The 23,287-nt window shown below is 29.6% G+C and overlaps 1 protein-coding gene across 4 annotated transcripts in view; it reads right to left on the bottom strand.

Annotated features, from left to right (window-relative positions):
* LOC106464511 (trifunctional purine biosynthetic protein adenosine-3-like) overlaps nucleotides 1-23,287 on the bottom strand; it is a 37,264-nt gene extending 13,977 nt beyond the window's left edge. Inside the window, exons 1-12 of one of the 4 annotated variants that reach the window (XM_022392242.1) lie at nucleotides 23,199-23,287; nucleotides 18,256-18,424; nucleotides 14,580-14,675; nucleotides 13,826-14,000; nucleotides 11,726-11,837; nucleotides 9,329-9,397; nucleotides 8,012-8,137; nucleotides 7,097-7,184; nucleotides 6,260-6,345; nucleotides 5,379-5,547; nucleotides 2,832-3,051; nucleotides 1,912-2,128 (exon numbers count right to left, since the gene is read on the bottom strand). In XM_022392242.1, coding sequence (XP_022247950.1) covers nucleotides 1,912-2,128; nucleotides 2,832-3,051; nucleotides 5,379-5,547; nucleotides 6,260-6,345; nucleotides 7,097-7,184; nucleotides 8,012-8,137; nucleotides 9,329-9,397; nucleotides 11,726-11,837; nucleotides 13,826-14,000; nucleotides 14,580-14,675; nucleotides 18,256-18,400 — 1,503 coding nt within the window. In that variant the 5' untranslated portion in view covers nucleotides 18,401-18,424; nucleotides 23,199-23,287. Of the gene's footprint in view, nucleotides 1-1,911; nucleotides 2,129-2,831; nucleotides 3,052-5,378; nucleotides 5,548-6,259; nucleotides 6,346-7,096; nucleotides 7,185-8,011; nucleotides 8,138-9,328; nucleotides 9,398-11,725; nucleotides 11,838-13,825; nucleotides 14,017-14,579; nucleotides 14,676-18,255; nucleotides 18,425-22,695; nucleotides 22,905-23,137 lie in introns of those variants that run through there. The other 3 variants (XM_022392243.1, XM_022392244.1, XM_022392245.1) reach the window with 3 other exon arrangements.

Genomic DNA, 23,287 nt, shown 5'->3' with positions numbered 1-23,287 from the left:
AACATGGGGACAAAAGTGGGATCTAACACGCCATGAATACGGAAATGGTGGAGCACATACAGGCGGGGGCACAGCATCTAAGCTATGCATACACAAGCACTCGGGACAAGTCCTCTGGGCGAGTCCAGCGACAGAGTGGGATTTGATTACAACTCTTTATTCAGATATACATTGAGGAGAATGATTTTTTTTTGCTAGTAAGAGGAAGTGAATGCAGAACCTTAGATACACAGTATGGCAAGTTCTCAGCTACAGTATAATTAGAATTTTTTTTAGGTGGAAATAGGCACTTTTCTGAGACAAAAATGTGTGTGTGCATCTTTCAAGATTAATAGTGCTTGGTTTAAAAAAATAATCTAAAAATTTAAATTTCACTTCTGCTGAAGAGAAACTGATAAAAAAATTTAGTGCATCATTAACCCTTTGGTTCCCAGATTCTCCATCAGAGAGAAGGTAATGTCCCTAACATCACAAAAATAAAACTAGCAGGTGAAATTGTTTGAAGTTCCAGAAAAAGTAAAAATATTTAATTTTTACTATTTCTAATAAAAGTTTGTTATTTCATTCATTTATTAATAGCTAGCTGGAAAGATGATTTCTATATGAAGTATAAAAATATTATCTTTAATTTTACAGCTTTCACATTTCATTTGCATAATTTCTAGTACCTCATAAATGAATATCAATAGTTTTTTTAATTGAGGTAAATGATTATATTTTATTTTCCATTTTTTCTACTATATCACAAACTATCTGTTATCATCAACATACAATGCAATGTTTAATAATAACAAATGGAAATACATACATACCTTTCAACTCTTCACAGAAATCCACTAGAAGAGTCGTATTTTTCTTGTATGCATAATTTCATGTCTATCTTTTCATATACAGTTTATTTTTAATTTTCTTTCAAATTCTTTGTCTATTGTGATTTATGCCAATTATGTCAACTGATGCCAACGGGGCTTTATGAAGTTATTTCGGCAGATTCCCCACAGAAACGAGTTGTCGAAACAAGATAGCGCTCATACACGCCATTTTGTTTATAACTTTTCACAATCCAGATGACAAGTTAAACTTACAAAAATCATTAAACTGTTCAAATATTATTTTTAATTAATTAATTAACTAAAACAAAAAGTAAGTCCTAAATGCAATTTAACTAACTCTCTAATTATAGCATATTTAGGTAAAAAACCACCGTAATTGCTATAGTCGATCACGCATACAAAAATACTAATGGTAGCTACATCTACTTCAATACAAAAACTCTGTGCCAATTTCAAATTAACCATTGGTGAAGTACAGTGTAAACTGAGTTCTTTCTAATAACTATATACACTTGTGTCAACTAATTACATGTACATTGTTGATTTCAAGGCAAAGTATAGGTGGGCATGGCACCCATCAAGAGTTGGAAAATGTATAGCTGTTTCCCAGATAAAGCAGCTACAAACTTTGAATATCATGTGTCAAATAGGTCACACACACGTACTTAGCATCTACATACTCATGTACATTGCCAGCTCACGTGGTTAAGAGTGAACTGCTGCTAAAGTTGAGATTCTTCATGGTGTGTGGATCATGTCACACAAAAACTGCAGTTCAAGTATTTTTTTGAAAAGATTCTTTTGAAAAAGTAATTAAAACTTAGATAACATAAAAATTCAAATTATAACATACATTATAATATTAATTTCATTGACATATATTGATAGTAAAGTGGTTTAATTAAATTTTAAATGTAACACAATACATATTCAAAAAAGAATTTAAAAATGGCACCAAGGGCCAAAGGGTTAAGTTGAATACAATCTTGCAGTAAAGAATGTATATATAAATCTTGGATCTTAGTTAATATCAAATTCTGATATGCAACTTAATGATAAACAAAAATATCAGTAATACCTTCAGCTTTGTGCCAACTCCATCTGTCCCAGAAATCAGAAGTGGATCTTTATAGCCAGTAGTCTTTAAGTCAAACACTCCTCCAAATCCTCCAATATTTCCAATCACACCTTCTTGTCTTGTTTCTCTTGCAAGATATTTTATTTTCTTCACAAGAGTATTTGATAAAGAAATGTTAACACCTGAACTTTTATATGTCAGTTCTTTACTTTTTAATCTGGAAAAAGAGGGGAAAAAATTTATAAATATTTTCAACTTATAAAGTTCAAAATATCTGTCATTCTCAATAAATGTAATAAAGTTCATTGTGACTGTCAGCAAGTTTTAATATCAATATCTTTCCACAAAAATCAACCTAAATGCATCTAAAATAAATGAATGAATAATTATAATTGTATATTTTGTTCATTTTCTTAGTCTAAAGCTACACAATGAGCTATCTATGCTCTGTCCACCATAGGGAATCAAACACCAGATCTTAGTATTGTAAGTCTGTGAATACACTGGTGCCCACTGGGCAATATACTTGTAGAAATCAGTTAGCAATTTCACCCTGCTTACAAATGTTCTTAAGAACACTACTCTTGAAACAAATGATTTCTTGACTTTACTTGCAGTAATTTCCAAATGACTGAAAATCCTGTCAAACTACATAAATTAAAGACAAAAATTATTTGTCATGGCAGGTATTATCATACTGTAAGAAGGATAAAAAAAGTAAAAAAAAAAGGGTCCAAGTTACTAAACTTTAATGTTAAACATAGTTCCTTGGTCAGTCTTGAAAACATACTGCTTTCTGTATTATTTCTCTCAACCATCATATTTTCTTTAATAAAAAAACTGCTTTTGTTTCAAGTTACAGTAAATAAACTAGAATTAAAATAACCAAACAATATTAAAACAAACAACTGAAAATATACTCTTGGACTGCAGCTTGGCCAATATCTTTTCTGAAAAAGGCACCTTCAAATTTTACAGACATCACAACATTCAGAGCTAGAGTTATAGCACCAAGTAACTCTTCAGCTAAAGCCACTACAGTCAAGACTCTTCCACCAGATGTCACTATATCAGTTTCAGCAAGAGCAGTCCCTGCATGGAAGAGGAGAGTATTGGTATTCTTGGAAATTGCCTCCAACCCTAAAAAATAGAAGAAAATAAAAATGGAAGTTTTAAAATTATCTTTTATTATAGAGTACGTTAACTTCAAAATCTATTCTTTTATCACATACATCCAATATCTTGTAACTTATTTACATTACTTCATAATCTTTGGCTGACCATCATTAAATTAGGTTGATTTGACTTAATCTTTTTTTCAAAAGCATCTGTTTAGTTTTAAATACAATACAAAGTAAATTTAAACAAATTTCTTTTGCACTAATTTTCCCCATTACTTTGGTATTAGCCTTAATGATTTCATATAAATTAGAATCTGTAGCTCTCATAACAAAGAACATGTATCCAATAAACTCACTACGCTCTTATACTAGTTATGGAAACAGTGAATCAAATGTATATAAAATGTAAGTATTATTGGAACTGCACCAGAGTACAGTTACGAGATTAGTTTACACTGTGAATAACTGTTATCTAACCAATCATTATCACACCAGCATATTCCCTGCAGTTATGTATCAATTACACCCTCTGTTCCCAGGACAGAAATGCTACATGCAGGGTTGTAGCTAGGATGATTTGAGTGGTGGGTGGTAAAAATCAGTCTAGCCCATAGTGCACTTACTTGCAGCTGCCACCATCATGCTATCCCCCATCAACCAAAAAAAAAAAAGTTTATAATTATAATGACTTTGAAAGTCCAATATAACATTCCACATAAGCAGTCACTAGACAAGCACGTGTTATAAGGTGAATGACAAAGTCTAAAAAAATAAAGATAGAGACAAATTTTACTCTAAGCTGAGTAATATTTTTATTATTGGTCTATCTTTAACAGCGAGTAATTGATACAAGTTAGTCACAATGAGATTCAAAAAGAGATTTATGTGTTTCTACATTGATATACTTTTATGTTCTAGATATTTTTACACACCACATAAACTTTTAGTGGAAAGAAAATAGGCCTTGTATGGTATCCACTGTGGATGATATTGTCTGATGTGTCACACTAAGTACAAGTGAATTAGCATGACTTGAGCTGTTTGTTCAGTTTTGTGTGCAGGCTTTTTCCTGTGGACTTTTCTTAAAAAGTATTTTAGTGTGAAGATTATTTGCTTCAAGACTTTTCAGGAAAAGTGTTTATTTCTAACAAGTTAACTGCAAAGTAAACTGCACTGCAACATCAACAAAGAAATTTTTCATGCTTATGATGAACTTTTTATTAGTGATATTTAGTGTTTGGTAGCAGTAGTCACATTGCACGGGAGTGCTTGGCAAGCAGAACGAGTCCTGGGCAGCCCTGCCCATTGTTGGCCATATGACAAATGTTAAAAATTAAAGTTTTGGTTGGAGAAGGCAACTCCATGTGAAATATTCCATGTTTCAGAAGAAGTTGTATAGAAACTCTGAGTAGGATACATAAATCTAGTATTGCTGTTAATAGAAAAGGTCCAAAATCTTCAAATGTGATGTTAAGTCAATTATGGCATGCTCTTTACATGATACACAACAATACACTAATGATCTTGCCAATGATCTAACTGTAAACATAATTGTGAATGTTACCTCCAAAACAGTAAGATACATATGAGTACAAACTGGCCTCAATGGATCTGTAGGTGCTCAAAAACCATTGCGTAGGAGAGATATAATAAAAAAAAAGGCTTTAATGGGTATCAGACTTCAAACAAAGGGATGAGTAAAGCTGGGGTGTGTTCTCTTAAGATGAATCTAAATTAAAGTTATTTGTATAATAACCATTGTAAAACATCTATAGTGAAGCATGTTGGGAAATCAATACAAATGTGGGTTGCATCTCAGCCAATTGTTTGAGATCTACACAAAACTGATTGCATTCTAACTGCAGGCAGGTACAAGTTCATTTTTATCTATCATGTCATTCCTTGAGGAACAAGACATGTTAGGCTAGAATTCATCATTCAGCAAGATTTAAAATATGTAGTGAAAGGAAAAAAAAAAAAAGAGGATGATGAAACAATCGCAACCATAACTTGATCTGCAAAAAGCTCCAATATATATTATTAAAACTGTATAAGCTAAAATGGAAAGGTGCCAAAAGATATGTATTGTTTTCAAAGTAATCAAAGAAAGATTAATCTAACTTAACAAGCACTGGACTTAAAATCAGTATAGAATATTATTAAATTCCTATCATACCATGCATTCTGCACTGGATAGTATCGAGGATATTAATAAAAATATTAACAATGAAGCAAAATAATATTAGTACAGATTTTGTAGCCAAATGATATTTCATACTTTAGTAGACTACAGAAAAGTGTTAACTGTTTTATCATCACACATTAATTTACAGTTCACTGATGTACCTGTAATAACTTTTCCTTTAGATGAACTTCCTGGATAACCCTGGCTTGCCAGAACAATACCAACACTGAACAAGTTTGTTTTCCATTTTGGTAAAGCTTCTGGAAGGCAACCATTCACACATGCTAGTAGAGTTGGGTATAGATCCGATTCCATCAGAGGTAATATAGACTTGGAAAAACAAAATGTCATATTTTGCATTTGTTGTAAGTCATAGTTGTATACTAGAATAAAATGTATTTATCTTCCCTCAAAAGGGTTTTCTACAATATTCTTAAACAATAAAAAATCCAACTTTTTATCATAATGTTGTCAGTTGAAACCTATAAATAAGACATACAGTGTTAAGCTTAAACACACCCACCCATTAATCATGAATAAAAGAAATTACCAATACATAATTATAGTGACTGTGAGGCCAGAATATTAGAATCATACCAAGCTATTATTATAACTATTATTCAAGTATTTTATTGATTAATATCTAAACTTGACACTTGGCGATTTTCATTTATCTAATACTGCCTACATTTAATTGTTATATGTAAGTATTATTAAAACAAACAATTCTACTTCTTAAAAAAAGCATAATATAAAATAATGATTTTTTTTACTTCACATATTTCACTAACAATTTCCCTACTGGAGGTGTTTTTAATGGTATTTTACAGTTAAAAAATATTAATTTTTTATGATAGTTTTAAGCAACAGACTAGAATTTGTTTTCATGTCAATTATACTGACCTGTCCACTAAATAGATCAATGATATTAACCTACTCACTACAAAAAAGAAAAGAAAAAAAAAAAAGATAAACAGAAAGTGAAGTATTAATTATGTATTTTAATAAGGGGTTGTAAAAAAAGGATAGAAGATCTTATTACTTGGGTTTCAGGATCTCCAAAGCGACAATTAAATTCCAACACTTTTGGTCCTTCAGCTGTTAACATTAGCCCAGCAAACAAAACACCTGAAAAAAAAAGAGTATGTCTTATTTAGTTTAAAAACCATATGAATGTTTATATACTTGTAGTACAGCATAAAACATAAATGTAAGTACATTATCATACTTACAAAATGTGAAATATACTTAGTAATGTAGTCAATTTCAAATGTACTTAGTAGTATAATGAATATATGAAATTTCTGGTTGAAATATTTGTTGATTGACTGAAATTTCTAACTGAAATTACTGTTGATTTTATAATTCTTTAACTAACTGAAATTACTGTTGATTTTATAATTCTTTAAAGCCATAGCTAATTTTTGTTTTCTTAAAGAATATTGAATAATCTTTGCAGGAATTGATTTATGAGAAACTGTCTGTTTCTCAAACAGTGTAAATGCTTATACGAGTACTAAACAATGCAGTACATAATCTTTTGCAACCTGTCTACTTTAATAGATCTACTACAAAGCAATTAAAGCTGTAACCAATTTAAGTCCTTACAACAAAATATAAATTTATTTTGTTTATTGTGTTGATTATGTTTTAATCTAGAATGTTTCAGTAATCTGTATTGTTCTTTAGCCAGAAGGAAGTTTAACATACTGTGGCGGGCATGGCCTTAATAACTACCACCTTCTCAAAAGTATAAGAAACAATTTAGGCTATAGATAAAAAGTGAATGATAACAGATTTGATTACAGAGTTAGTTAGTTAACAAGTAACCTGTGCATGATTTTTATAAGTTGTCTAACCTAATTCAGTAGATACACACCTACAAAAGGTACTCCATCTTCTCTCATTGCATCCACAGTTTTCTTGATAATGTCACTTTCAATTTGTTTCATTATGGTTTGGTTGACCTTCAGTAAATAATCATATGCAATTCTCTCACTGAAGTACTCTTAATAAAAACCACTTTGCTAATCTCCAAAAATAATTCTATTATCTTGCTTTTATTGGACTTTACCAGTTCACAGAAAATATAGGTACAGACAAATCCTAAGTTCTAATGTTCTAACTAAGAGATTTCACAGTATGGAATAGTAAGATACAATCTTAGATTTTAGAGAAATTTTGTGTTCTTTCATCAACAAATTACTTATTCCTAATAACTATGACAGAACACATCTAAAACCTTTAAAGATGTGCTTCTATTCAATGATCATAATATTCCTTCAGTGTTAAGACTTTCATTAATTAGTATACTACAGCTTTCATCTTTTTTCACTTGTAAACAATATAACTAATAACACTTGTTCAGAATTTTGGCATTATCAATTCTTTCACTTTTTTAGCTATTTTAAATATTTTATTAAATTTTATCAAACATAAATTTTTGATGGAAGGATATAATACTGATTTTTATAGATTAATAATACTGAAGAAGTGAATCTGCATTCCATTCTTGTTTTATTATATTAATGGGTTAAATCAGGTTTTTGTTATTGTTTGTTGGCAAGCATAAAGCTACACAATGAGCTACATGTTCTCTGCCAACTATGGATTTTTTGCATCATAAGCCTGCAGACTTACTGCTAAGCCAGTATGGGGTTTTTTGTTATCATTCAGTGTTCTAAGCAATTATTCTAGAAAGCTTTTATTAAATATGGGGACAAATTGTGATTTACTTTTTGTGTTGACTAATTTTTTTAACACAACATACTTAAAACATAACAATACAACATACAAAAACACATGGACAATATGCTCCCATTCCTCCAGTATTTGGCCCTTTGTCATTTTCAAAGGCTCGCTTGTGATCTTGAGCAGGTTTCATAAGAGAAACGTTTTTTCCATCTGAGAAAGCTAGAACCTGGTGGCAAAATATAACTAAATACAGTAACTTTATAAAATCATCAAGTGTGTCCTACAACTGTTATACAATATACTAATTTCAGTACAGCATACAAGTAGAATATTTTATAACATATAACAGATAATCTTCAAGTAGTAACAGTTCAAGAAAAATGTATATTTGAAGGAAGTTCATCTTTACAATAATTTTATTTGTCTAAATTTGAACTTCACAGAAAAGCAGCATTAAAAACAAAAAAAAAGGACCATAAAGAGATACTGTTGTGACACTGTTTGTAACGTTTAAAATGATTAAAATATCTCATTGATGTCTAGGTGATTTTGCATGTCCAGAAAATATTTGAAAATTGTTTCTTGTTGGTAACAGAAAGGAAAGGTTGGTATTAAAATAGTACCAATTCATATCAGTTTCTGCTTATCTATTATCATTGCAGAATGCATTTTGCACAATGAAATGTTTCTAATAAATACTATTTCAAATAATCTAAAAATCTTTTCAATTGATTTACCTATAAAATAAATGATAAACTAAGAAGTTATTCAGTAAAATTAATAAACTATAAATGGCTTTATTAACTGATATAATATATATTTTCTTTTTATAAAAAACTGAGTTAGTTACAAGTTTTGGACTTTAAGACACATATGCATTATTTAATCACTTAGATTATAATTGGTACCTCATCATACAAATTATAATTTATAAAATTATCATGATCACTTACAATGCATAATTTTAAGTTAGGTATTTCTGAACTTTTTTTGTGAAAGAAAAAAACTCACTTAAGTAATTTTTATGTTACTAGAAATTAATATTTTCATTCTAATTCAAAGATAATATTACACAACTAAAATTTCAGTTATCATTTTTGTAACTATTTTAGTAAATATAATTACATGGATCTTTTAAAAAATAAACACTGTAAATATATATTTTGAGAAAAATTCATATCTACAAAAAACATGATGCCTTTCATGAGAAATTGACAATGTTCCTGCCAAAACTCCACTAATACATACATAAAACTGACTTTGAAAAAACTGAAAATAAAAAAACAATACTTTTTTAAATATTAAGTTGATGTTTCTAAGGCTGAAAGTCTTTGGACTTTCAGACACATATGCACTGTTTAGTCAATTTTAATGTAACTTAGCATTTCTTTAGATCACAGAAAAAGAAAATTCTTACTGATACTTCCTGCCCTTGAAGAAGTTCTTCAATGACGACAATCTCTCCAGCCATACCCAAAGTCTTCTCCTATATACCGTGATGTTATAAAGATGTTTAGAATATCATATTTTCATTAGCAATTGAAGCTCTTCAAATATTTGTAATGACATACAGTATAAATTTCTAATTTGTCTGGTATTTGGTTATCAAAGTAAAGTTTTTCTTGTAAAATGGTGATGATTATATAATTTTAAATTATAATTCCTAAAATGTTAACAGAAAGAATGAGAATAGGAAAATGAGAAAAAATCTGAAATATTATGATTCCAATACTGGGCCTTCAGTACTTGGTTTACTAAAGTAGAAAAAGTTTGAAAATTAGAAACTCCTCAATATATTCTTCTGTTTTTTGTTTTTTTATATATATTTGACAGATATGATGCCCTTAAGTTTTACAATAAATTAGTCACATTTAGTTATCCATTTGGTAGTTCCATGTGCCTTTTAGTAGCTCCATGTTCCAAAATTGTAAAGCTATCCCATAAAGTATAGTTTAGAAGTTCATCATATATGCATAAAATTTTTCCTGGTAAAAAAACCTTTTTAATGAACTGTTCAAGTTTTAACTTTACCGCTTATTGTTTGTTCCCAACAAAAAATGTAATTTCTAGTTCTTTATCCAACTACTCTCACTTCAACATGCCACGCGATAACCTCTTTCACGTTTTAAATTCTTTTCATCTTTAAATTAAACTACTGAGCAAGTTTTTAATGAATTTTCCCCACTAAAAATCCTTGCCATGAACACACCATTTTATAAAATCAGGAAAATGAATTAACTAGATACTGATTGTTAAAAATTGAAGCAGATATACACAAAATATTAAAACATAGCAAATACATTGTTGTGTTGTGTAGCTGAATAATGGCAGCATTTGTTTACAAAAGCTCAACTTTGAGCAAGTTTTTCAATGTATTATTCAAACAATACAATACACAATAACTAAATACAAAAATGTTTTTGTATCTCTTTATAAATTTTTGTAGAAATAATCAAATTAAGACTTCTTGAACTAGTAAATTTTTCTAATCATTCATTCTTAGAAACTGACTTAAAAAATTGTTCTTATACAAATAACAGGAATATAACAGTTTAGCATAACAACTAACAACATACAAATTCTCATAGAAAATCTTGGCTTAATGTACAGTTAATATAGGTCAACACTTAATCACACTTCTTCTGAGCAGTGAATAACTCCAACAGATTTTTTTCTACATAGCTATTATAAATGCATTTGAAATAATTTGAAAATAACCATTTTGTTGGCTTTTCTCTTTCATACACTTATTACATTAATTTGGATGTAAATACAAGTAGCACTAACAGTCCAATCAACTATGTGAGAAATTGCCCAACTATTCTTCACTATTGTAATTGCTACAGAATTTTTTTTATCAAAAATATCCAAACTAGAGCATATTGTTGTCACAAGAATTTTTTTCTCTATTAAGGATAAAGTGAATAATTACATAATTCACAACTTCAGTTTTACTATGATTAAATTTTAATCTAAAACAAGTCCTAACTTTCATTTTATAAAGAAAGTGACTATACATGTCACAACTTCAGAATAAGGTGATTAACTACATGCATGAAAGTAACAACTATATCACAAATACACAAATAAAATGGTTCGAGCTACCAATGTAAACAATACTTATTTACAGCTTAACTATTTAAAACAATGGAATTATTAAACAAATATAAATTATCATAACTTCCAATTAATTGCAATTTGTGTGTTTATGCAGGATAATTTGACTTCTTAATCTTCTGTTTAATGATATATAGACTTTGTTTCTTTCTTAAGTAAATAATTTTAAGTATTTTCCAATTAAACATTTTTATGACACAAGTTTATAAGATCAGAGTAGATGTTATACAGTTCTGATATAATACACTTAAAATAAATAACTAATTTCAAGTTAAGGGATATTGCTAAATGTTGTCAAAATTCTCAAAATTACTGAAGTAACCAAAATCAAAATATACCACTTTTCATTTCATTTTTTAATTATATAGAAACGAAAAGGTTTATTATTTCCAAAGCTTTTGGACTAATAAACAGCCAATCATCAGAGGTTACACGTTGTCAGACTGTTAAACTTCTGTTATTTCAGTTAAAAACTTAGGACTTACCTTTTTGTCCATCAGTGATTAATTAAAAGTGCATTTGCTGTACAAACAGTGAGTACATAAGTCCAATTTAAAAGTATGAACTATTCTGTTGTTTTGAAGTAAACGAAGAAGAATGGATTGAAAGAGAAAATTGGCATCAAATTACAAAAAGATGAAAATCAGAGAGTAAATGTGTGTTGAAACAAACAGCTACTGTGGTACTGATAAAATACCTTCATCATCATTTCTACAGCTTGTGTTGCCGCTTCTCTTGAATCTGCTACCACAACTCCCTTACCAGCACTTAGTCCACTAGCTTTCACCACTAGAGCTTCATATGGAGCACTGAAGCAAGAATATTTACAATATCTGATATCTAATTTCTTGTATTAAATCTATAATAAGTTTAAATTTTACTTTTTAGGAAATTATCAATACAATTCATTGTCTGATACATATTTACATTTTTATTCGTTAGTTCATTTACTACTATGATTTACTACTTATTGATTTTAACATTTCTTATGCACAATCATATACACTGTTCTAGTACATTACTGGTTCTATATATTGTTTCCCTCATTTAATGCTTTTATTTAATTATATCTCCCAGTGATTTTTTTATTCCTGTAAAATAGTTTATTCCTGCAGATAATTAAAAACTAACAGAAGACAGTTACTAATTTAATCATAAAAATTAAGTCACTTAAATGTCTTTCATAATCTTTTTTATAATCTCAATTTACAGGCACTTTAAAACCAATAAATCTACATAAACTTGTATTTTATAATTAAATTAAATGTTTCAAATCATAAAAAGAATAAGTGTCTACTTTCGTGTGGATGCTTAGAATGACTGTAAACTTTATTTCACATGTATTGCACATATGTACAAGTTGCACGTAAAGAAAATAATAAATATATACACAACACTGCATTGATGGTGATGATTACACAAACTGGCTACTCCTAGGTGTTATTATTTGCCACAGTAAAAAAGAAATTAGGCATAATGAGTAGTGCTTAATTTATCACAAACAACTGGCTAAAATACATTAACAGTTTGCAGTTAATTTGCTATGATTAAATAGTAATGTACAATTAGCTTTTTTTCTTAATACACGGGATTTTTGCCCATTCCATCCAGTGTTCTAATAATTAATTAGTTTACAGTGACTGTTTTTATGAAAGTAAAGGGTTGGCAAACCTTAAACACGTAAAAACAACACAGCCTTAGTGACAATATTTGAATCAGGTATTGGGTGTCATGTTTAAATCCAAGGAATAAAACAATAAATATACACTGAAATAATTTTTGTATTAGCTGGAACTTCTGCATGATTAAAATTGTTTAAATGACTATTAGAAATAATTAGTATCGTAACAGGAAAATAGTCATGTCAAAAATACATAGCCACATATGGATAAAAATGTTTTAGCTTATAAAAGGAATGATATAGGAAATTTTAATCTTGGCCTAAAACAATTCTTACTGTCCAATGAATGCTTTAAAGAATATTCATACCAAAAAATTTAAGTACAATTATTTTATTCTTTTCTGCAATTTTAAATTATATTAAAATAAAAAATAATAATTAAGCTAAAAACAAGGACTTTTACTTTTGTGATTAGATATTTTTTAATAACATATACTGGGTATGAAGATATATGTTTGAACTTTTAAGTTAGTGAAATTCACTGGAGGCATACAGATAAAATTTTATAAAATACAAGTCAGATATGTTTGATACTATACCTAACACGTAAATCTTTAAAGAAAGAAAATGTTAACTCTCCATTTCAAGCAAACCATAGTTTTATATACATGTTGCTAAAAACTGATGTCAAAAGTTGTGGTGCTACTATAGAGTATAATCTACAAAGAAATCTAGACTATAGCGTGTGGTCTACACAGATATTATCATCATCACTCTTTTAACTTTCGTTTATTTGCAATTGACCCAATTTATTATAAATAATGCTTTTAAGCTAATAAAGTACAAAATATAATTACATAATGTTCTGGGGCAAATCTAATCGGAATGAAATAAGTTCTAACAATCAAAACTGACAGAATTATAACCTAAATTTAAAGTACTCTTTTGGAACACACAACTTATTAGATTATTATTATTATTTGCTGAAGAAAAACGTGGATAAATATAAATTATGTTTTAGTGAATCATTAAAACAGTGATAATGATAGTACCTTTGTAGACTAAACGCTGTAGTAGCACCAGTTATGTTAGCTCTGGGACACATTTTTTTAAAAAGTAAGATAAGAGGTTGAGGTAAGTATTGTGGAGAGTAAAAAAAAAAGTGTCACTTAGTACCTCTGAATATGTTTCTTGGCTGCCTCTGGTTCACTAAACGATTTGTACTGGCCTGTTGGAATATCATACTTTTCCATGAATGCTTTTGCAAAAGCCTTGCTTGATTCAAGTTTTGCAGCTTTCTTGGAAGGTCCAAAGCATTTTATTCCAGCAGCTGACAGCTCATCTACAATGCCTGAAATAATGAAACACTACAATATTTTTATAATAATTATCATCTTCACTAACATTTCATGCACTTTCTCTCCAAGTCAACTGAAGTTTTAAAAAAAACCAAAAAAATTCAAGAAAAATTAATATTTTCCTGATTAAGTGAAATAATATCAGTATTTTCAAAAACTATTATTTCACAACTTACTCTAGCATTACTTAAAAAAACAACAACATTATATTCAATGTGCTATGTACATTTTTTAAAACTACTGCTTAAGAATTTAGCAAATTTTATTGCAAAATTCATAACTAAATGTACAGATGATGCTACAGCAAAAGGTTTACAGAAATTTGACAATGATAGTAGAAAAGCTCATCTACTAAGTGTATTCTTTTCAATTTTTCTTGAATGAAGCAAACACTAATTCAGCTATTTTCTGCTTTAAGTAACTAAATTTACAAGAGAAGAAACTAATACTGACTCATCCCATCTAACACAACAGTTGGAATTTTGGCCCTAAAGAAAATCAGGATTAGTTTAATATTTCTGGAATGCTGACTTTTAGGAACTATCTGATAAATTATGAAAAAAATATATCACCATTGGCTAGTGGATCCTCTGGTCCAATAACAACCAAATCAATCTTCTTAGTCTTGCAACATTCCAAGATTTCCTTGTTATCCTTGATGTTAACAACTAAATAAAACAAATTGCACAAATTGAAGAAGCATTTTTGTAGCAGTCTTCAAGTTTAAATATTTTTGTTGATTTTTACGAGTTAAAAAATCTTTTAAAAAGACCTTTCTTCAGAACTTACAATGATAACACAGGCCAGCAATTTTAAACTTCATAAAAGTTGTTTTGGTTTTAATAATGTATTTTCCATAATTCAGCTACACAGATTTCAAAAATAATATTCATTTTTTTCTATCACGTAAGGATTTTTGACAAAGCAGGAAGAAAAAAACTTACTTAGATCAAATTGTTATTTTGTTTACCACAATGAACATTTTATATTATTATGTTTGTTAACAAAAATACAAACAATCTGAAGAAAAGGGGAAAACAATGATGTCAAATGATATGTATCCTCATTCATCCTGATTTGTTTTTGCAAAATCTATGTTTTTTAGTCTCAAAACTATGTGTTATGGTCTTTCTTTTATGTTTTGCATTAAGACGTTTTGTGAAAAATCTGTATATGATGGAGAAAAATGGATATCATTTTTGGATTCAGCATAAAGGAATTACTGTAGAACATGTAAACATTTCAAGACAATAAAACCATCACAGGCCTGTGTAATCTATAGACATTTTTAGCACATTATGCACTTTTCAGTGGGACATTTGTTTCAAAATGGGAACAATGGTACAAAGGCATATTCTGGAGCCATCACTGCATGCTTTGTAATGAAATATATTCACTTATTTGAAAGCATGTTTATTAGTAATAACAGAAATGAAAACTGGAATTGATAACATTTTCAGATGTAAAATTTCTATACAAAAAATGGGTTCTTTGATAAAAATAATATATACCTTATTAACTCCAAACACTTAACTTACAAGATATTTAAATATACAACTCTGGAATGGAATGATTATGTTTATTATATGGAAATTGAAAGAAGTTCCACAATAAAAACTTTTGATAACAAAAACATACTTCTAAAGCTAGTTTTTTGTTGTTTTTTTATACAGCTAAATTAGGTCACACTTTAGTCAGGCAAAGCCTATAAGACAGTTAAGATGTCAGTACTGATTCAAAAATCAAATCATCAAGCAACTAAAAAGGAAAGTCTGATACTTATTACTCATTTCTAAACATCACTTCTGTTTCACAAAAAAGTAAATTCAGATAACATAAATTATAGTTTGCATGTTTTGTTTTTATAAACCTTTCACAAGTATATCTCAAATCTACCTCATGGCCACTGGCCAAGTATCTAGCAAGTCTACCCAAAAGCAATGCGAGTGATGCATTGAGTAGAAAAATTAAAATGAAAAACATTTAATTAGTTAAAGCAAAAAATGAGTGTTAGCTATGTAATATCCCTTGAATAAGTTTTACTGTAAAGAAACAATCGAAAATTTAACAAACTATACCAATGATCTAGGAAACATATTGAGTTTTAATTCACAAGTAGAAATAAAGACAAAATTATCAAGTTTAGAAATACTGGCTAAAAAAAATTATAATTTGATACCTCTGTAGCTTTTACATAGGATATAACCTTCATCTTAACTCTATCAGGCCTGGATGGGTGAATCCCATATGAGGATAAAATTGCACCATTTAATTAAAAAAAAAGAAAAAACTTGTAGTTATTCTTCTACACATTAAAAAAAATCTTAAGAGTTCAAATTTACTTGATTAAAAAGTTTTATTAAACTTTATACATAAAAATAAAAATTTCAAATGTTGACTTTAGGGCAAGTTCAACTTGCTCCAAACAAAAACATTATAGTCTTTGAGAATTTCCTGACTTTTTCTTATCATATTTGGGCACTTAAAGCCTCCTAAAAGGAAAGTAAAAATAGTTTGAATACCACTAGTTGAACTTGTTAGCTTGAATACAAGTGCAGTTTTATCAATTTTAGCCAACCTCAGTTGGTCATGATGTAATGTAAATGCTTATATCTAAGCTTTGAGAAGTCATTGGCTAGTGATTAAACATGTAATGAAAGTTCTTCTTCTGTTCGTTTCAATTCTATAAACCAATATTGCTTCCAGTTCAGCAGAGATTTGCAAAGAGATCAGAACAGAGTAATAAAAGCTTAGCTTGGCAATAAGTTGCTAGAAGAAAGGGTGTTTGTAAATAGCTACTGTCACACAATTACAATACTGATTTTTTTTAAAGCTTTCAAAAATCTTGCTTTATCATTTCATACTTCATTTGAATTATGATGTTTCAGTATGATAGGAATATAGTGTTTTTCATGGAATGAGATGAGGTAGGCTTAGCTAAGTAATTTTGCACTTGATTTTATCAAGTTTTATTTCACCAACAAGGCTGCTGTGTTAGACAGTGTTTACATTAGCCCTTATTGACTTATGATACTGCTTAACTGGGCAAAGAAATACACCAAAATGAAATGTAAATGAATATAAAGTTGGTTTAAAATTTATTATATATATATTAAGTGAAACCTAGTGATAAACAATTTAAAAAAACAACTTGCTTATTATAAGTTTGATATAGTAAAAAAAAGAAATTTTTGCTGTACACCAGTGATTTTAAACACAGTGAAGCTGCATGCTGTGTTTTGAATCAAAATAAATATAACATTTTCAGTTTTACAAAATAAAAAGTATAGGAAAGTTCTAGAGGAATGTAGGAAGATAGAAATTTGTAACTAAAATCTACAACAATGTTAAACATTTCTATTTGCTTCTTAAAAAATATATAACAAAGAAATATTTTTGAATGTTCAAAGCTGAAAATTCATACAAATAACATGTATAAAAATAACAATATTTGCAAAAGCTACATAATCTGTAGAAAGTTCATCTGAAGTTACAAACTCCTTCATCCATACATCAAATCAACACACCTAAGCACAATAGTTAATGCACATTAAGCACTCATGGCATATTACTTGTTTCAATATGGGAAAAAAACAAAAATTTAACCTTTTCATTTTCTTCATTGAGATTTAGGGTCCATGTATCTTGATCTTATATGCATGCAAATAACTGAATCTCGTATCTATAGGTTTGCAACCAAGAAATGTCATTTGAGATCATCTGGATTTTTATATACAGCTAAAACTTTCCCAAACTTAATAATAAAACAGGTAATATGATGATTTTGACTTCTGTGTGTCTTGTGGGGTAAACAGATCTTTTATGCACAATTAAGACACAAGGCATGTGCAAAAATTCAGAAAGGGCTAACTCAGTTAATATAAAGGGAAAAGAGAGATAGACTGGACACTTCCCATTCAAGTTTCTTCACAACTGTTTTTAATGTACATTGTACCTCTAACAACTGAGCAAACCCTTCTTTTCCCATTATGGACCTGATATAAGCTGTCCCTTACAAAAGCTAATAACAGATAAAAATTTGCCACAAGCTGGCTACAGTATCTCAATTAAAGTGGTAGAAGTTTTTTGTTCTGAAAATGTTTTTATTTTGCTACACATATTTATCTCACAAAAAAATTAACATTTTTAAAAGGGTTTTATCACAAGCTTTAATGTAATATATAAACCTAAACCTTACAAAAACTACTTCAAAACTATGTATTGAAACAACTAATTATAAATGCTTACCAATATTTGAAACTTTTTCGACCAACCGAGTCCCACCATTGCCCGGAGCAACAAATACATGCTGAACAAGGGGAGACTGTGCAATTTTCCAGGCAAGAACATGTTCTCTTCCTCCACTACCTAGTATTAGAACTTTGTCTGTCATTTGTTTTCTCTCTTACAGAAAGCTCTGTAAAAATACAATGTTTTACTTTTTTTTCCTAAAATCTACTGATAATTAACTAAAGAAATTTCTAAAATTTTTTTCCAATAATTCAAATGTTTTTCCGAAGGTAAGGAGCCCAGGACTGAATACATTACTCCAAATATGGCCTAACCAGTGATCTATACAATGAAATTATAACCACTTTAGACTTGTATTCAATATTTCTATAGATACTACCTCAAATCCTATTTGTCCTACCACTAGCAACAGCACACAGCTTGAACAGCTTAAGAAACTGATCAACTATTACACCATGATCCCTTTCTTTCATGACACTGTTATGGATATTCCCATCCAAATTATATGTATAATTCAAATCATGATAACCCATATGCATTGTCTTGCAATTATTATAATTAAAACCCACTTGTCATTTATTTATCCAACTCACTAAATGATGTAAATCCTTTTGTAAATCAGCAGTATCCTCTTCACAGCTAGCAACACTCAAAACCTTATTATCATCTGCAAATTTACGTAATTTATCTATGTCACTAATGTAAATCAAAAAGAGCAAAGGTCCTGAGACTGAGCCCTGATGTACCCCACTTGTAACATTAATCCAGTTTCACTGAACTCCATTTATAACAACCCTCTGCTTTCTTCTATCCAGCAACTTTTCTATCCAATTATCTAACTTATCTCCCACATCTATAGAGATGCTATTTTTTACAAGCACCTTGTCAAAAGCTTTCTGAAAATTCTGATTCACCAAATCTACACTCTTACCCTCTTGTAAGGCAATATTTTCCCTTAGTGAAACCATGTTGACTATACAATAAAATTCTAAGGTTTGTTAAATGGCTTTGCAAAGCATCTTTTTTTCAGAATTTCTAAAATTTTTCCCAGAAATGATGTAAGACTAATAGGTATTTAATTACTAACACAATTTTTATCACCTACCTTGAAAAGAGGAGTGACATTAGCTAATTTCCAATCTTTTGGTACCTGCCCACTTTACAAAGACTTACAAAATATAGTAGCAAGTGGCTCACATATCCAATCCTTAACTTCCTTCAAAATCCTTGGGGAAATATTATCTGGCCCAAGAGCCTTATTATTCTTTAAACTTCCCAATTTTTTATTAACAGGCTCAGAATTAATGCAGTCAATCTTGTTCGAACTTATTTCCATGTATCAATTGTTCAAGGTGTGGAATACTACTTAAATCTAAATTAAAATTAAAGAAAAAGCTGATTAATAACCCAGCCATCTCATAATCATCAGATATGAGCCTTCCTATATCATCCCTCAAGGGTCCTACCCCCATCCTAACATTTTGTTTACCCTTAATGTATTTAAGGAAATCGTTACTGTTAATTTTTATTTTCAGAAAATCTTTTCTCATACATCTTTTTTGATGTCCTAATTTCCTGTTTGACTAACTTTCTTTATCTTCTATAATCTTCTAAGTCTCCTGTCATACCAATCAACTTTAAATTTCTTAAAATTGTGATGCTTTTCTTTAATTTTATCTCTTATACCCTTTGTAAGCCAACCAGGGTTTTATTGCAGCCACCCTTTTCTTTCTATAAGGAATATGTTTATCTTTAAAAATTTTCCACATTTGATCAGTGTCTCCAAATAACTCAGCTGCCCAATTCAAAACAGATAATTCTTGTTGCATCCCTTCAAAATTTGCTTTTTTTTTAAATTTGTAACCAAAATATCATAATTACTTACCTTCATTTGCAGCAAAACATTGAACCTAATACAGCAATGATCACTTGCACCCACATGTTCCCCAATTTACACCCTCTCAATCATTTCTATATTTGAAGTTAACAATAAATCTAAAATAGCATTGTTTCTAGTAGGTTCCTTGACCAATTGGTGAAGAAAGCCATCTTCAACAGTTTCCAAAAACCTTTCTCCCTCATGGTTTGACTCTAGCATTTCCCAATCTATGCCTGAAATTAAAATCACCCATACCTATGACTTCATTAACAGCTGAAATCTTAATCTTATTGCAAAGTTTCTTGCATATTTTATCAGTATTATGTGGTGGTCTATAACAAATTCCCACTAATAGCCTTTTCCCTTTATATCTGCTAATAGAAACCCAAATGAATTCAACCTCTTTGCTATTACCTTTGATATCCTCAACTTCAACAGGATGTAACTTACATTTTACATTTAAGGCCCCTCCTCCCCTTCACTTTAGAATTCTATCCCTGTTAAATAACTTGTTACCCTGTATTTCAAAGATATGTCTGTCATCAAAATCATCTACGTTTAACAATGTTTCAGTTATTCCCATTATATTTAAATCCTCCATTCCTACCAGTGCTCTGAAGTCATCTATTTTATTTCTTGTACTTCTAGCATTACAAGAACAACAATTAAGCCTACCCTTATAACTACTTCTATTCTCATTTCCTATGCTAAACTTTTCTCTATCACTTATTCTTTATGCATTTAGTTTATCCTGGCCCTCATCACCATCTAGTCCTAGTTTTAAGCTTCCCTAACAGCTGAGTAAATAGCCCTATCCTATCCAAGGCAACCGTATCCTATTTAGATGTAAACCATCCATTGAAACAAGCTTCCTTCTTCCATTGAACTGATCCCACACTGCCAAATTGTGAGTGACAAAATGGTAAGGATCAATCAAGGCTTTGAAATCATATAAATTACAATAAAAGCCTTGACAGTTTCACTGTTTCAACACAGCTTTTTAACCACATGATGGAGATCTGGGTGGGAAGCTTTTCTGTTCAAATTTTTTAACATTTTTCTTCATTTTCTCAGTGAAAGGTCAATCAACTCCATGGACCATGATCTGGACAAATGCATCACTCAAACTCTCTTCCCTTTCATGGGTTGCCACTTAAAGCAAACATATGGATGAATGTTTGGATCATACAGAAGGAATAGTTGTTCATATATTCACAAACAGTGTAGAATTCCAGAGCTGGAATCACATTTTCTGATAACATGCATTACTTATATTTTTTACAAATCATATTCCCATATTGTACATTGTTAGCTCATAAAATAGAATACTGATAATAGTACCTTTGGATCCCATTCTTATTATATTGACTGATAACAGAATCTTAAAGTTTTGTTGGCATCCTATAACTGAAATAAAAGATTAAAAGGCATTCAAATACTATAGTCAAGATGGATGTTCTAAGCAGGGATGTTAAAGAAACAAACTCTTACACTTTAAAAAACAATGTGCAAATTACAATTTTTGAAACTTCCAACAATTAGCAGAGGTTTCACATATAGTAAAGAATGACTGCTGTGGAGGGATTGGGGATTATAGGTGGGTAGAATCTCCCCAAAAACACTTTCTTCACTGTTTGATCCTAGAGAATGTAAAATATACACAAAATTCTATTAACTTTGCTTGCAGCAAAATAGCACTGCCTCAATGGCTTGTGTCACTTATTCACAAGTATGTCAAGATCTTTTCTTCATTTATGCTACAGAGTAGGTTCCACTCTAGATTAAATATGATCCAAATTTTGATAATCAAAATGCATTTCCTTGCATTTACTATAATAAACGGTAACCTGCCAAATATTTGTCCAACTAACCAATTGGTCCAAGTTCTTTGGTAGTATCTCAACATCCTAAATACAATTAGAAATACCAAAGATATCAATGTCATCCACAAACGTTACTACTTATACCCTTACCAGTATCATTAATGTAAATAAGAGAAATCAAAGGCCTAAGCACTGACCCCCAAGGTACTCAACTAGTAATATGGGTCCAGTTTCACATACTGTATTTCATTGATAATAACTATCTTACAATCCAATTTAATAGTCTTTTCCCCAATCCCACCAATGTGATTTTCTTAGCTAATCTTTTGTGTAGCACTTTATCAAAAATTATTTCTTCATCCAGCTAAATAAGTAACAACCTCTAAAAGGTTTGTGAACTAGTAACTGTAAGGGTAAATTTCCTTTAGTAAATCCATGTTGATTTTCTATTAATTTTATGATGTTATATTTCACTAGATGACTTTGCAAAGCTTCCTTTATCAAACTCTACATAACTTTCTTCACTACAGAAGTAAGACGTACAAGCTTATAATTTCCAAGACAACTCTTATTATGCCCTTTAACTTATTTTAAGAAAAACTCAGCCATCTAATACTCTTTAATAAAAACAAAACAAAAAACCTTTGCCAATAGCATCCTTTAAAGTTTAACTTTAAGTATCCAATCCCCATTTTTACCATTTAGCTTCGATTAACATACGTAAAAATTCCTTACTAAGTTACTTGCAGTTTAACACTATATCATCCAGTCGTCTTTCATTAGCTCTTTAAGATTTCCTACTTTCTTTTTAACTAAGCTCTCGCTTTCGTATACTGTAGCTCTGAAATTGTGAAAATCTTCCATCCTATCTTACTCTCACGATCTGTCAATTTAAAACCTCTTAATAATTTTGCATTATAGCATTTATTTATCCTTGATTTTCTCCTTCGTCTGACTTTAGTAAGCCAATTAGGTTTGATATTTCCTGACATCCTTTTTTTTTTCTTTTTAATTTGCTTATCTTGAAACTGAAAGTTGAATTAAGTTCAGCTCTTCAACAATATTCTGATTATTCATAATTTAAAGAAAAAATACAATTTACATTAGTGTAATATTAATAATCGTTCACAATAAAACTAAAAATTAGTAAAACTGCATCATAAAAGGTAATCCTTACATAAGTTAACACTGTATTCAACTTAAAAAATCCAAAGAAATATTAAATATCCCAGGATTACCTAGAAATTAAAATAAACTAAAGAGACACTTCAAGTACAATAATCTCACGTGAGTTTCTTCAAATTCAAAAACTTAAATTGAACTTCGA

Source organism: Limulus polyphemus, unplaced genomic scaffold (genome assembly GCF_000517525.1).
Source record: "Limulus polyphemus unplaced genomic scaffold, Limulus_polyphemus-2.1.2 Scaffold1671, whole genome shotgun sequence".
NCBI lineage: Eukaryota > Metazoa > Arthropoda > Merostomata > Xiphosura > Limulidae > Limulus > Limulus polyphemus.
Note: the sequence above shows the minus strand (reverse complement) of the source record. Positions and strands in the feature narration are given on the sequence as shown.